The sequence below is a fragment of the Manis pentadactyla genome, chromosome 10 (assembly GCF_030020395.1).
Source record: "Manis pentadactyla isolate mManPen7 chromosome 10, mManPen7.hap1, whole genome shotgun sequence".
Lineage (NCBI taxonomy): Eukaryota > Metazoa > Chordata > Mammalia > Pholidota > Manidae > Manis > Manis pentadactyla.
Genome location: NC_080028.1, coordinates 49,907,997 through 49,920,801, shown reverse-complemented (window position 1 = coordinate 49,920,801; position 12,805 = coordinate 49,907,997). Strand labels below are relative to the sequence as shown.

General features: G+C 61.3%; 1 protein-coding gene across 4 annotated transcripts in view; it reads right to left on the bottom strand.

Moving 5' to 3' along the window:
* Positions 1-12,805, bottom strand: part of LRP1 (LDL receptor related protein 1) — a 77,070-nt gene that overhangs the window by 6,177 nt on the left and 58,088 nt on the right. For all 4 annotated transcript variants that reach the window (XM_036894949.2, XM_036894950.2, XM_036894951.2 and 1 more), the window contains 28 exons: positions 12,581-12,694; positions 12,101-12,250; positions 11,902-12,024; positions 11,486-11,602; positions 11,180-11,308; positions 10,813-10,935; positions 10,581-10,721; positions 10,196-10,386; positions 9,271-9,454; positions 9,077-9,162; positions 8,780-8,899; positions 8,132-8,319; positions 7,795-8,000; positions 7,051-7,239; positions 6,316-6,464; positions 5,791-5,884; positions 5,555-5,671; positions 5,200-5,319; positions 4,746-4,868; positions 4,485-4,610; positions 3,975-4,091; positions 3,196-3,302; positions 2,984-3,116; positions 1,992-2,111; positions 1,688-1,810; positions 1,266-1,406; positions 1,039-1,173; positions 836-955 (listed from right to left, as the gene is read on the bottom strand). In XM_036894949.2, coding sequence (XP_036750844.2) covers positions 836-955; positions 1,039-1,173; positions 1,266-1,406; positions 1,688-1,810; positions 1,992-2,111; positions 2,984-3,116; positions 3,196-3,302; positions 3,975-4,091; positions 4,485-4,610; positions 4,746-4,868; positions 5,200-5,319; positions 5,555-5,671; positions 5,791-5,884; positions 6,316-6,464; positions 7,051-7,239; positions 7,795-8,000; positions 8,132-8,319; positions 8,780-8,899; positions 9,077-9,162; positions 9,271-9,454; positions 10,196-10,386; positions 10,581-10,721; positions 10,813-10,935; positions 11,180-11,308; positions 11,486-11,602; positions 11,902-12,024; positions 12,101-12,250; positions 12,581-12,694 — 3,786 coding nt within the window. The remainder of the gene's footprint in view (positions 1-835; positions 956-1,038; positions 1,174-1,265; positions 1,407-1,687; positions 1,811-1,991; positions 2,112-2,983; positions 3,117-3,195; positions 3,303-3,974; positions 4,092-4,484; positions 4,611-4,745; positions 4,869-5,199; positions 5,320-5,554; positions 5,672-5,790; positions 5,885-6,315; positions 6,465-7,050; positions 7,240-7,794; positions 8,001-8,131; positions 8,320-8,779; positions 8,900-9,076; positions 9,163-9,270; positions 9,455-10,195; positions 10,387-10,580; positions 10,722-10,812; positions 10,936-11,179; positions 11,309-11,485; positions 11,603-11,901; positions 12,025-12,100; positions 12,251-12,580; positions 12,695-12,805) is intronic.

Sequence of the window (12,805 nt, the reverse complement as noted above, 5' to 3'; positions counted from 1 at the left end):
TATCTTCTCTCCTAAGCAAACCACCTGCTCCCCCCAAGAAGCCTCTGCTCATTCTGCCACCAGGAGGGTCTTGAGGTGTAGCCTTCCTCCTCTCCTCCCCTGAGCTGATCTGGTGTGAACTGCTGCTCCAGAAAGCTGTCCCTGCCCCTCCAGCCCCAGGGACTCCTGTCTTTCCAGCCTCTGGCTGGCCTCACCACACTCTCTGCTATGTATTGTTGGGTACATGTTCGAGGGCGCACAGGCAAGTGGGGAGTAGGTATGCATGGGTGTGTGAGAGTACTCATGTGTATGTGAGCACGGGGGGGTGTGGGTGCTTGTAACATAGGCACAAGGAAGGTGCAGGTGTACGTCAAAGCATAAGTGGAATAGAATTCATATGTTCTCACCAAAAAAAAAAAGTAGAACATGTGAGGTGGGATGTCTTAACTCCATGGGGACCCTTTCACAAGGTGTGCCTATATTAAATCGCCACCTGCACACGTTAAATGTCTGAAAAATTTGTCAACTGTACCTCAATAAAGTTGACCAGGAGCACGTAATGGGAATATGCAGGTGGGGTGCAGTGACTGTAAGTGTGGCCACGTGTGCTCTCCAGGTGGTGGGTGAGGAGGCATGCATGGGAGGCGTGTGTACTGCCCCTTCCTCGGATGTTCCAGTCCCCGGGCCCATGCCTCCCTGTGGTACCAGCACTGTGTGCAGGAAACTGCATCTGTGGGCCTGGGGTTCCATGCTGGGCATGGGTGTGTGGAGGAAAACGTCCCATTCCAGGTCACCCCGCTTTACATCGTGGCGTCGGCTAGCCCCACCCTCTTTCTGTCCCCTCCAGCTCCCATACCTTCAGCCTTGCAGGTGTTGTGCGTCTTCATGAAGTTTCGAGCGCAGCTGCACAGGTGGCCACCCTTCGTGTTGTTGCAGAGTTGCGAGCAGGTGCCGAAGCGCAGGCACTCGTTGATGTCTGGGGGTTACCCGGCAGGGTCAAGGGCAGGCTTGTGGCTGGGGTCTCTGCCTGCACCCCTCCCTTTGGCCCCGCCTCCCTACCCTGGCATCCGGGCTGGCCCGGCACAGTGTGGAAGCCTGGGCGGCAGGCGCAGTAGGCGGCCTTCTCGGTGCGCACGCAGCGAGCCTCGTCACCGCAGATGCTGGCGTTGGTGGCACAGCTGGTCAGCTTGGGGTCTGTGCGGGAGAGCGGATCCTTCCCCTGAGCCGCGCTAGGCCTGGGCTCCGGGGCGCGGCCACTCCCAGGGCCCCCACCGCCCACGTCTTACCGATGCTGCAGTCCTCCTCGTCAGAGCCGTCCCCGCAGTCATCGAACATGTTGCAGCGCAGCGACGAGGAGAGGCAGCGCTGGTTTCGGCACAGGAACGCCTTCTTATCTTTGCAGTGGGAGATCTGGGCCGTGGGGGACTCTAGGAAGCGCGGGGGCTTCAGGTTGGGTACTCACCACCCTGCGCCTCCTCCCACTGTCAGTCACAGATACCGTGGGCCCCAAGCTCGGCTGTCTGTCAGCCCCAGGGAAGCTGGTTGACATTCTGAGCGGTCTCCAGCAGGAAGCTCCACGCGTCCCGGAACTTCTCTCTCCCGTGGAAGGGCCTCCAGGCTCCCAGCAACGAGTCCCCCCTCCCAGACACAGCGCCCAGCGTCCCACCCCCAGGGCCTGCACAGCACCCCACTCCGGGCCCCTGCTTACCACAGTCCTCCTCATCAGTCCCATCCCCGCAGTTGTTGGTGCCGTCGCACTGGCGCCCAATCCACAGGCAGACTCGGTCATTCTTGCAACGGAAGGGCCGGTTTGGAGGGCACACAAACCGGGCTGCGCCAAAGAGCCCGAATCAGCTTTGTTGGGCGGTGGCGTAGGCTGCAGCCCCTCCGCGAGCAGAGAAGCCCCGCCCCTCCCCCTTCTGGAGCCCCACCCGCCAGGGCCCGCCACGCCCCTCCCCGGAGCCCCGCCCCCTGGAGCCCCGCCCTGGCCCCGGCCCCGGCCCCGGCCTCACCGCACTCCTCAGGGTTCTCGTCAGAGTTGTCCCCGCAGTCGTCCTCGCCGTCGCACTTCCACGCCAGGGGCTTGCACAGGGTGTTGTTGCACTGAAACTCGTCCAGGGGGCAGGTCCGCACTGGGCGCCAGGGGGGGCAAAGAGGGAGAGTGAGGCCTGGGCCCCTGGCTGCTAGAGGCAGCATCTTGCCTAGACCCCTCCCTGGAGAGGTGAAGGCCCAGAGGGGTCACCAGGCAAGCAGTGGTACCGCCAGTCTTGAACCCAGTTGTCCTAATTTTATGCCAGCCAGGTAGCCAGGCAGAACTGCCTCCTCTGGTATTTAGGGGAAAAGAGGAGGGCTTTTTGAGGGAGCATGTCCACAGAGATCCTGAGGGCCCACTTTCTCTGGTGGTTGTGGGGCACTGGGGCCTCCTGTAGTTCAATGGCAGGTACAGAAGAGGAGCGCGAGGCTGAGGGTCAGGGGACCTTGGCTTCAGTACCTCACCTTGGCCTACCAGGACAGAGTCGGCATGTCTGCCCGTGTGGCTGGGGTGTCTGCTCCAAGCCCCAGCCTTCTCTGTCCCTGGCTTCACACTTCCCCCTGTGGCTGTTCAGCCCAGGCAGGTCAGCCAGGGGCAGGCACTGCCTCATTGCCCCAGGAAAGAAAATTGAGCAGAGACATTGTTTTGCAGGGTAGCCCACTGCCTCGTTGAAACTTGTGGGGCCGAGCCTGGATGGACACAGCCATAGGTTTTTGCTGGATTTCAGCCCAACTGGCCCCTTGACTTAGTGCCTTTGTGGAAGGCACGACCTGCACAAAATGTCCCCAGTGGGCCCTGTGTCTTGTTCACAGCTGTGTCCCTGATGCCTAGGAGTGCTTGGGACATGGTTGGCATTCAGGAAATATCTGTTGCATGAACATTGAATATGGGAAAGAATAAGTGAAAGACTGGGCTACGTGATGGGGTGGAGGGATGGTGGGAGGGCCAAGGAGTCAAGTTGGAGGGGCTCACCACCAGTGCCACAGGCTTCCTCATCACTGCCATCCATGCAGTCAGCGTCCGCGTCACAGCGCCAGCGCAGGGGGATGCAGTGGCCGCTCTTGCACTGGAACTGGTCCATGTCACAGCGCGGGGTGCAGTCTTTCTGTGGGTACAGGAGCAGGCATCCTGGTCAGACCTGGGCACCTGTAGCCCTGACCGCCCCCCAGTGGCCACTTGCCCACCTCATCTGAGCCATCTGCACAGTCATGATCCCCATCGCATTTCCAGCGCCCAGCGATGCAGCGGCCATTGGCACAGGAGAACTCACTCTCAGAGCAAGGCCGAGGAGCTGGGGGACAACAGGGGAGAGGGACCCCAGGAGGGTGGGCACTCAGCTCCTGGGGCATCTCCAGCCCTTGCAGAGCAATACTGCCATCCCCGTGTCCTGAAGGCCATAACTGAATGGCATAATGACTAAGATGCTCCACCAACCCTGGGCAAGACAACTGGTGGCCCTCCTGGGACCAGCCAGGCAGAGAGGACCCTCACACTTACCCACTTACCCTTGTGGGGTAGACAGAGGAGAGAGGGCACAGGTCCTTGGCCCTGCCCTCAGGACAGACTGTGTATGGGAAGGGTAGGTGGGGGACCAGACCATTAAGACAAGCACCAGGGTTTAGGGTGAGGCTGGTAAAGGACAATGGGCTGAAGCACAGCACAGGGACAGGGGGCTCTGGGGGAGTGGCAAGGGATGTGGTGGGAGCACAGGGCACATCAGAGACACCTACCTCTGCAACCCCGAGAGGACAGTGTGAAAATGGAGAGAAACATGAGATGAGGTGAAATGGCACAAACTCAAGTACACAACATGGAGTGGGGGGTGGGGAGGGGGCTCCTGCCCCCCGCTCTGGGAGAGGGCCACCTGCCCTAGTGAAGCCTGGTGGCAGTAGAGGTGGGGGAGCTGAGAAGGGAGGCGCCCGAGGGCTCCTGGGGAGGGCTCCTGCTGGGCTGGGGGACATACTGCAGCTCTCCTCGTCGGAGTTGTCCCCACAGTCATTGTCATAGTCGCACTGCCAGCGGCCGGGCACACACCGGTTGTTCTTGCAGCGGAACTGGTAGGGCTCGCAGGTGCGCTCGTCTGAGGGAGGCCAGATCAGGGCACCGACATGGGGGTGGTCAGGGACAGAGAGGGGGCAGATGACAGCGTTCAGGCAGGTGTGGTCAGGATGGCCAGGAGTGGGAGAGTGGCGCAAGAGGCTTTGCCAAGGGGGAGCCCAGGCAGGGTGCTGAGACACAGGGTTTACAAGAGGGTTATGGGGCAGGAGGGACACGAGTGCGGGGAGCTGTTCTGGGGAGGGCATTAACAGATCCCGGAGCGGGGCAGGGAAGGCTCTGCCCAGGTACATGGGGCTGAGGTGCCGGTGTGGGGGCAGAGAGTTAGGAGGTGATGGGTGTAGGATGCCTGCACCAGCCCCACCCCACTCTCCACGGCTGGACGCCTTCCCCTGGGAGTGGGGGCTGGGACACTCACCACACTCCTCCTTGGGCTCATCGGAGCCATCCCCGCAGTCGTCCTCCCCATCACACTTCCAGCGCGCGGGGATACAGCGGCCTGAGTCCTTGCAGCGGAACTCGTCCACCCCGCAGGTCATCTGGGCTGCAGGGGGACCGCGTGGTGAGGGGGCGCTCCCTCAGGAATGGGCTGGAGGGCTGCAGAGGGGCTGCATGTGGGGGTGGTGGAAGCAGTGGACACTGGAGGGAAGGTGACTTCCAGGGCCGCCAGGCAACTCACTGCAATTGGCAGGCTCATCACTGCCGTCCACACAGTCGTTGTCCCGGTCACAGACCCAGACTCGGGGGATGCAGCGCTTGGTGATGGAGCACTGGAACTGGTTGGGCGCACAGGTCACCTCGGCTGCAGGTGGGGGAGACAGTGAGAACCTGCCCACTCCATGTGTACCAAAGATCAGGATCACCACCTTCTCCCTCTTTGAAGCCCTGGTCTTAGTCCTGCCAGCAATTTCTTAGGAGAAGGGATAGTTTCTCTCCAGTTTGGGTGCTTTTTTTTTCTGCATCTGCACACCTCTGTACCAGGTGTGATGATTTTATGAGCAAATCAAGTTACACCCAACAGAAGATATGTTGCCCACCCACTAACATGACTTGAGGACAGCAGGGCCCCTGGAGGAAGCGCGGCAGATGTTAGTGTGTTTCCCCCCACCCCTGCCACAGCCCTGGGCACTCACGACAGTCCCTCTCATCCTCCCCATCTCCACAGTTGTCCTGCCCGTTGCAGCGGAAGATGCCAGGGATGCAGCGGTTGGTGTTGGCGCACTTGAACTGACTGGGCAAGCAGACGTGGATGTCTGTGGGGCCAGGGAGGAGGGGAGGGTAACTACCATGGGTGAAGGACTCAGGACCAGGGAAGGGCGCCCAGTCCCTTAGTGATAGAGTGCAGGTCGTGGGCCTGGAGCGGCAGGGGTCCAGCCTGGAGAGGAGGGGGCTGTGGCCTGAGCCTCCTTGCCCTTGAAGAGTAGCATGAAACCCCCAAGCCCCTGGGAGGGACCCCGGGGGGTGGGGGAGAGGAAGGCAGCCCTTTACCACAGTTGGCCTCATCACTATTGTCCTGGCAGTCATTGTCCCCATCACAGATGAAGGCAGGGTTCGTGCAGATGCCTGTTGAGCACTGGAACTGTCCTGGGCGGCACTTGAACTCGGCTGCCAGGAGGGAAGGAGGCTCGGTGTCACAAGGGCTGGGAGTGGGCATGGCCACTCATAGCCTTGGCAGTGCAGTGCCCAGCGCACGACTCTCCTGCCGCCCCTGCCTTGGCACTCACGGCAGTCTGGGGGCTCGTCAGAGTGGTCCCCACAGTCATCCTCCGTGTCACACTTCCACCAGAAGGGGATGCACTTGTCGTTCCTGCACACAAACTGGAGGGCAGGTGGGAGCAAGAAGGGTTGGTGGAGGCCTGGGGACTCAGGGGATTTTCTTCTGAAGGACTGGCATGTTTTAAAGAAGCAGTAGGGTTGGGGCATTTTTGGGGGGAGGCTGAGCTGGCTGGAAGGTTGGGATACAAGAGCAGGAAGGCCAGGTCAGGGGGAATTTGGGGAGGCCAAGGCTGAGGGTATTGGTGTGGGAGGGAGAGCATCATAGTGTGGAGGCATTTGTGTGAGGAGATGAGTGTAAAAGTATTGCTGGGGGGAGACAAGACGTAAGCAAGAACTGTAGGGGTATTAGCATGGGAAAACCAGATGCATGATGACATTGGAGCAGGTGTTGGGGTCCAAGGAGGGGTGGGGGTACTGGTGTGGGGGCCGAGGGTGGGGAATCGGTGAATGGGAGTCAAGGGTTAGAGCCTCACCTGGCTTGCAGTGCAGTTGGACACACAGGTGCGTCCGTCGCCACCCAGATAGAAGTTGGTAGGACAGGCACATTTTTGGCCACCCCCAGGGGACAGCAGGCACAGGTTGCTGCAGCCGCCATTGTTGACCTTGCAGGGGTGACTGGGCACTGCCAGAGAAAATGTGGTTAAAGGGCACCGGCTGGGCCCAGTTTACGGACCACTGTTCCCGGAGCCAGAGGAGGGAGCACTCACTGGTAACATATTTTCTTCTTTCAGAGGCTGCCTAGCCCACTCTCTCCTGGCAGAGGTGGGACGGATCCAAATCCTGCTCTTTCAGGAGGGAGTTGAAGCCAGAGAGAGGGGAGGACTCTCTCGAGGTCCCAGGATCAGGCTAGGCCTGAAGCCCGCATACTGCCTTACTTGTACCCTTCCTCAACTACGGCCTGCTTGCCTAGGGTCCCACCCTGGTGGCCTGTGCCCTGACCCCCACCCTGCTTGACTGCTTCAGAGCCTTGCTCCTATGACTCCAGGGCTGGACCCAGGCTGCGCTGCAGCTCCTGAGACCACAGCCTGTGCACAGCCTCCCAAATCTCCCAGTGTCTGGCAAGCACTTCTCAGTTGATGGTCCAGAAGGGGTGGGCAGGAACCTCTGCTGAGACTTTGGGGGTCCCGACCCTGGTGGAGCCCCATCCCACTCCAGGGGCCCCTCGTGCCTGGCGGCCTTCACTTGCTGCCCTCCCCTTGGCTGCTCACCGTCTGGCTGGCGCAGGGCATGGAAGACATGCAGGTCCATGGGCCGGTGCAGGGTGCTGATGAGCAGCGTCTTGTTGGCGCCCGTGGTCTTGTGTGCTCGGTTGATGGACTTCGTCTCCCAGTCTGTCCAGTAGACGTAGTCTTCAAACAGGGTCAGTGCAAAGATGTGTGGGATGTCCTGGCTCAGCACTGCAAGGTGGGGGGACAGGGCCATTTGCTGTCAGCACCGCCTACATGGCAGGCGACATCTCTACTGGACCTCCTAAACCCTTAGCCTTGTAGTAAGCTGTGAGGTGGGCGCCAGCCTGGTTTCTGATGGCTGCTTCCCAAGCTGCATGGCTAATAAGTGGCAGAGCTGGAACACAAATCCAGTCCTTTCTGTAAGTGGGCTCCTGCCCACCAGAACATTTGGTTCCCTGTTAGGAAGGGGACAGTGCTACAGGACCCAATGCCAGGCCTTACCTGGGGAAGGTGGGACTGTGGCCTTCCCTAGCTGCCGCCTGCTTGCCTGCTGTAAGAACTGTGCATGGGAAGGGGCTGCTTTCTCCTTCCCAAGGGAGCTGATGGTAGCCTTATACCCCTGGTCCAGGGCTGCATGCTGGGGTGCCCGGGACCCCCACACCCTTGGTGGGTGGTGTCCTTGGACCATGCTCTTTGGCTTTTAAGCACACTCTTGCCCCAGAGGCCGGAGCCCTTGTAGCCTCAGACCCCCACCCCCTGGGGCAGCCTCCTAGGCACACTGACCCACGTGGCGATTGGAGCCATCCAGGCTGGCAAACTCAATGTAGTCCTCACGGGCGTCAGCCCAGTAGATGCGCTCGGTGACGTAGTCTAGAGTCAGGCCATTGGGCCATGTGATCTTGGTGTCCACAATGACACTGCGGCCAGACCCATCCATGCCAATCCGGCCAATCAGTGAGTGGTCACCCCAGTCTGTCCAGTACAAGTACCTGGCCAGGGGGTGGACAAGGTGAGAGACCCAATGACTGGTCCCACCAGGAGCCTGAGGGGAGGCTGTGCCTGGATGCCTGTGTGTGCCGCCTGCTTTGAAGGGCTCCCCCAATCCTTCTTGCCCACATACCCATTCTGCACGTCCACCACCAGAGCCCTGGGCTCACGGAGGCCAGAGCTGACCAGCACCGTCCGATAGGCCCCATTGAGCTTGGACACTTCGATGGTGTCCCGGCCTTTGTCGCACCAGTACAGGTTGCCACCCACCCAGTCCACAGCCAGCCCATCAGGGTTGCTGAGGCCTGTCCGGTGCAGCACCTGCCAGTAGGGACAGGGAAAGAAGAGCTCTGGGGGACCAGGGGTAGGACCCTCAGCTTCTCTGGGGTCTAGCTTCCCCCAGGTGTGAAGTGGGGTGGAGGCCCCTCCTCCAGCTTGGCTGGGCGAACAGTGGATGGAACCTGGCACCAGCTAAGCTTCTAGGAAAGGGGCCTTGAGATGAGAGAGACCACACCCCAACCCTCAGAGTCTGGGTGCACAGGTTTAAGGGAGGTCAGACACAGGGGGAACTTACTGATAACTAGGGAAAGGGCAGGAGGGATCTCTCAGACCTCACTCTCGGGGCTCAGAGAAGGGAGAAACAGGACCAGCACAGTCCTGCTGAGACTCCACAGGGAAGGGGGAGGAGGAAGTAACTTAGGGGCAGGTGGGGAGAGGGGGAAATGGCTTTAAAATACAGCCCCAGCCCTGTGTGCCAGCTGAGGCAGTGCCCCGTCCTCACCTGCACATTGCTTCCATTGAGGTGCATCCTGCGGATCATGCTGCCCTGGGTCGTCACGTCGGTCCAGTAGATCATCTGCTCTCGGTGGTCAAAGTCCAAGGCGACGGCATTGTTCAGGCCCTGCGTTTGGGGGTGGGGATGATGGATGACTGTGGAGTCAGGACATGGACGGCTGGAGGTCAGTGGGGTGGGGACCTGGGCCCCAGTGTGGAGGGCCAGGGGGCTGCTCTCAGTGAGGGTGAGGGAGGCAGCTGTGGGCTCCAGGGACGGGCTGGGGAGGAGGGCCGGGCCTGACACCTGCTTGAGCAGCGTGTAGTTGGAGCCGTCCAGGTTGAGCTTGCGCAGGTAGTACCGGTTGGCGAAGATCAGAAATGGCTCCTCATCTGGAGACAGGATCCTGGCTCAGCTGCTAGCCAGGCACAGCCTCCGCCCTGGAGCACAGCTTGTCCTGGGCTCCACTATCCCAGCCCTCCCACCACAGCCCATCTCACCGGTCACGGCTTTGCAGCTGTGGGGGTCACCGCTGCGGGGAGCGTAGCCCTCCACACACAGACACTTGTAGCTGCCATGGGTGTTGATGCAGCGCTGGCTGCAGGGGAAGGTCGTGCCGCACTCGTCCACGTCGGCGCAGGTCCGGCCATCGTCCTTTAGACGGAAGCCGGGGCGGCAGCGGCACTGCAGGCACAGGAAGCTTGGTCCAAACCATGCTGGGGGGCTGGGCCTCCCACCCTGCAGGCCCTCTCGGGACTCCGCGTCCCCTCACCGTGGGGGTGGACAGCACTCACGCAGAGCCGATCCACATGAGCAACCCAACTCTCACCCCCACCCAGACCACTAAGTGAGTCCCAGTGATCACACTGTTTCTAGGCACAGAGGGCGGCGTGCAGGCCCCATCTTCTGTGACCCATGCACCACTGACAGCTGACTGTGCCTCTCCTCCCTCCCCAGCGGCCACCCCTTCTCAGGCTCCTCTCTGCCTTCCCATACCTCCTCTCCACCACCCACCCCCACCTCCATGGGGTTAAGCACAGGCTCCAGCCTTGGGGCCCCCCATCTATACTCACTTCCCCAGAAATCTTGTCCAGACTCATGGATGGAAATGCCACCTCTGGTGACAGCTCCGGGATTTTGCTCTCCTGTCTGGCCTCTCCCTTGAACTGCAGACCTGTACACCTAGTGCCCACCTGGCACCTGCACACCCTTCCTTCTTTCACAGCCCTTGGCTCTACCTCCCGAAGGGGTGCATAACTCAACCAAGAAGAGGCTATTTGTTCACTGATGCGGCCCCAGAGCCCAGAGCATGGCCAGGCAGAGCAGGCACTGGTAGGCCCTTGTTGAACGAATGAGGGAACAGAGTGGAGAAAGGAGCTCCTCCTGTTTGGGGGTGTGGAAGCTCCCACTCGGGGAGGGGCACACCTTGAAGCCAATCTTGAGGTCCTCACAGTCCTGGCTGCAGCCGCTGAGTTTACGGCTGAGACACTCATTGACGTGGCAGCCGCGCTCATCAGAGCCGTCGCTGCAGTCATCCTGGCCGTTGCAAAGCAGCGCCTCGGCCACACAGCGCCCACTGCTGCACAGGAACTGCGAGGAGGCGTTGCACTTGTGCTCTGGGGGCAGAGCAGCAGGTCAGCAGGATCGCAGGGGCAGGTTGGGGAGGGGATGCACGGGCCCGTGGGGATGCAGGGGGGATTGTGGGCAGGTTGGGGGTGGGAATGGGAGCAGGGGTCAGGGGGTCAGGGGTCAGGTCGCAGGGGGCTGGTGGCCTAGAGGCTGGGGAGTGGGTGGCACGCCTTGGGCCCACCTGGGCTGGTGCAGTGCGGGTTCCTGGGGGCCTCATCGCTCCGATCATGGCAGTCATTTTCCCCATCACACTCCCACTGGCGGGAGCTCAGACAGCGCCCATTGGCGCAGCGGAACTCGTCGGGGCCGCAGGTCGGGTATTCTGGGGCAGGAGGGCAGCAGGTGAGGCTGGTGGCCCCACACAGCCCATGTATGGGAGGGCAGCGCCTGCCTCCCCAGAGTCCGGGGCTCACCACACTCGGCAGACTCGTCGGAGCCGTCGGCGCAGTCGCGGTCGTGGTCGCACACGAAGTGCTTGGGGATGCACTGGCGGTTCTGGCACATGAACTCACGGTCGTCGCAGGTGCTGTTGTACACTGGACAGAGGCGAGCACAGCCCCTTAGCCCTGCCTGCTGGGGCCTTCCTGTGGTCTGAGTGCTACAGTGTGGCAGAGCACTGGACAGCAATCCAGGTACCCTGGTCGTGGACAGGCCTCTGCCCTCACCTCCCGAGTGACCCTGGCTGAAGCACTTCCACTCCTTGACCTCAGTTTCCCCTTCTGCAAGGTGAAACGTGGCCACTTGCTGCCCACCCTGCACCTTACGACCCTTGCCACTCACAGCAGCCGGCCGTGACACTCTCATCGGCACCATCAGCACAGTCCTTGTCGCCGTCACAAAGCCAGCGCTCGGGGACGCACACGTGGGTGCCCGGGCAGGAGAAGGACGAGGGGCCGCATGTCTTGCCTTCTGTTGGGGAATGGGACCACGGAGAGACTCAGAAGCAGGCAGAGCAGGCAGGCAGCCGTGGGGATGTCCCCACAGCTGTGCTGTCCCTCCTGCAGGAGGGCAGGTGTGTGTATGGGTGGATGGGGGGCCTGCCCCTCCCAGGGGAACCTCCCCGGCCTGATCCCGGCCACCCCTCACCACAGTGAGCTGCCTCGTCCGAGCCGTCCCCGCAGTCGTCACTGCCGTCACATAGCCACTGCTTGGAGATGCAGCGATGGTTCTGACACTCAAACTGAGCCTCTGAGCAGAACTTGTCTGGCAATTGGAAGCCATGGTTAGATGGGGGAAGGGGATGGTGAGTCACTCAGCTGGGCAGGCAGGTGCCACAGGATGGATGGGAGAGATGCCCAAGGCAGCCCCCTGTGCACAGGGCAGCAGGAGCTGGAGAGCTGGTCCTCCTCTCTAAAGATGGCATGGGTAAAGGCCTGGATGCCCTTCCCCCAGGAGGGCACTGCCTGGGAGGGAACTAAGACATGGGGCTATGGTGAAGACCCCACCCCCTGGAGGTCCTCTGGGCTCCCAGCCGGGCTGAGTGGGGCACTGTAACCACTCACTGCAGTGGGTCTCATCCTCGCCATGTTCACAGTCGTCTTCCTTGTCACATGTCCAGCTCATTGGGATGCAGCGCCCACTGGGGCAGGCAAAGTAATTCAAGGGGCATCTGGGGCGTTTCACACCTGGGAGCAAGGGGGTAATGAGGGCACTGCTACCCTGGGACCCACTGCCCACTGCACACCTGCCCACTAGCCAGACCTGGACAGTCACGCTCATCGCTGTAGTCCCCACAGTCATTGGCACCATCGCACACCCAACTGGGTGCATAGCAGAGGGAGGTCCGCTCACAGGGCTGGAAGCGAATGCCCTTCACCCCCAGGCGGAAGTAGCTGCTGCAGTCAGTGGCGCCTGGTGGGGAGCGGGGATGAGGGGTGATAAGAGGTCCCTCCACACACCCTCCTAGGGCAGCTGCTGGCCCATGTGGCATCTTTGCGTCTTTTAGAAAACTGAACAGTGTTCTTGGGCGGGCTCCTGTCCACATCTCCCACTCACTGCCCCTCCCTAAATCCCAGGGGAGCTGGGGCCTGGAGGTGGGGAGGGGAGTGGGACAGGGCAGGCTGTGAGGGTCTGCGACTGCCACGTGGGCTGGAGGGACAGCAGAGAGGGGGACCAGGCAGGACAGGAGGCAGCGAGACAGTAGGAAGCCGCGGAGGCGCCCAGGAAGGGGGCACCACTCACTGCAGTTCATCTCATCAGAGGCATCCTCACAGTCCACAAACTGGTTGCAGCGACTGGAGTTCCCAACGCAGGTGCCGTCCCGGCAGCGGAATTCACCCACACCACAGGCCTTCTCTACAACAGCACCCACCCCGATACCATCAGGCCAGAGAGCCCCCATGGGGACCAAGAGGGTCTGGGCCAGTAGCAACTATCCAGGCCCATCAGAGAAGCCCTGAACCAGAC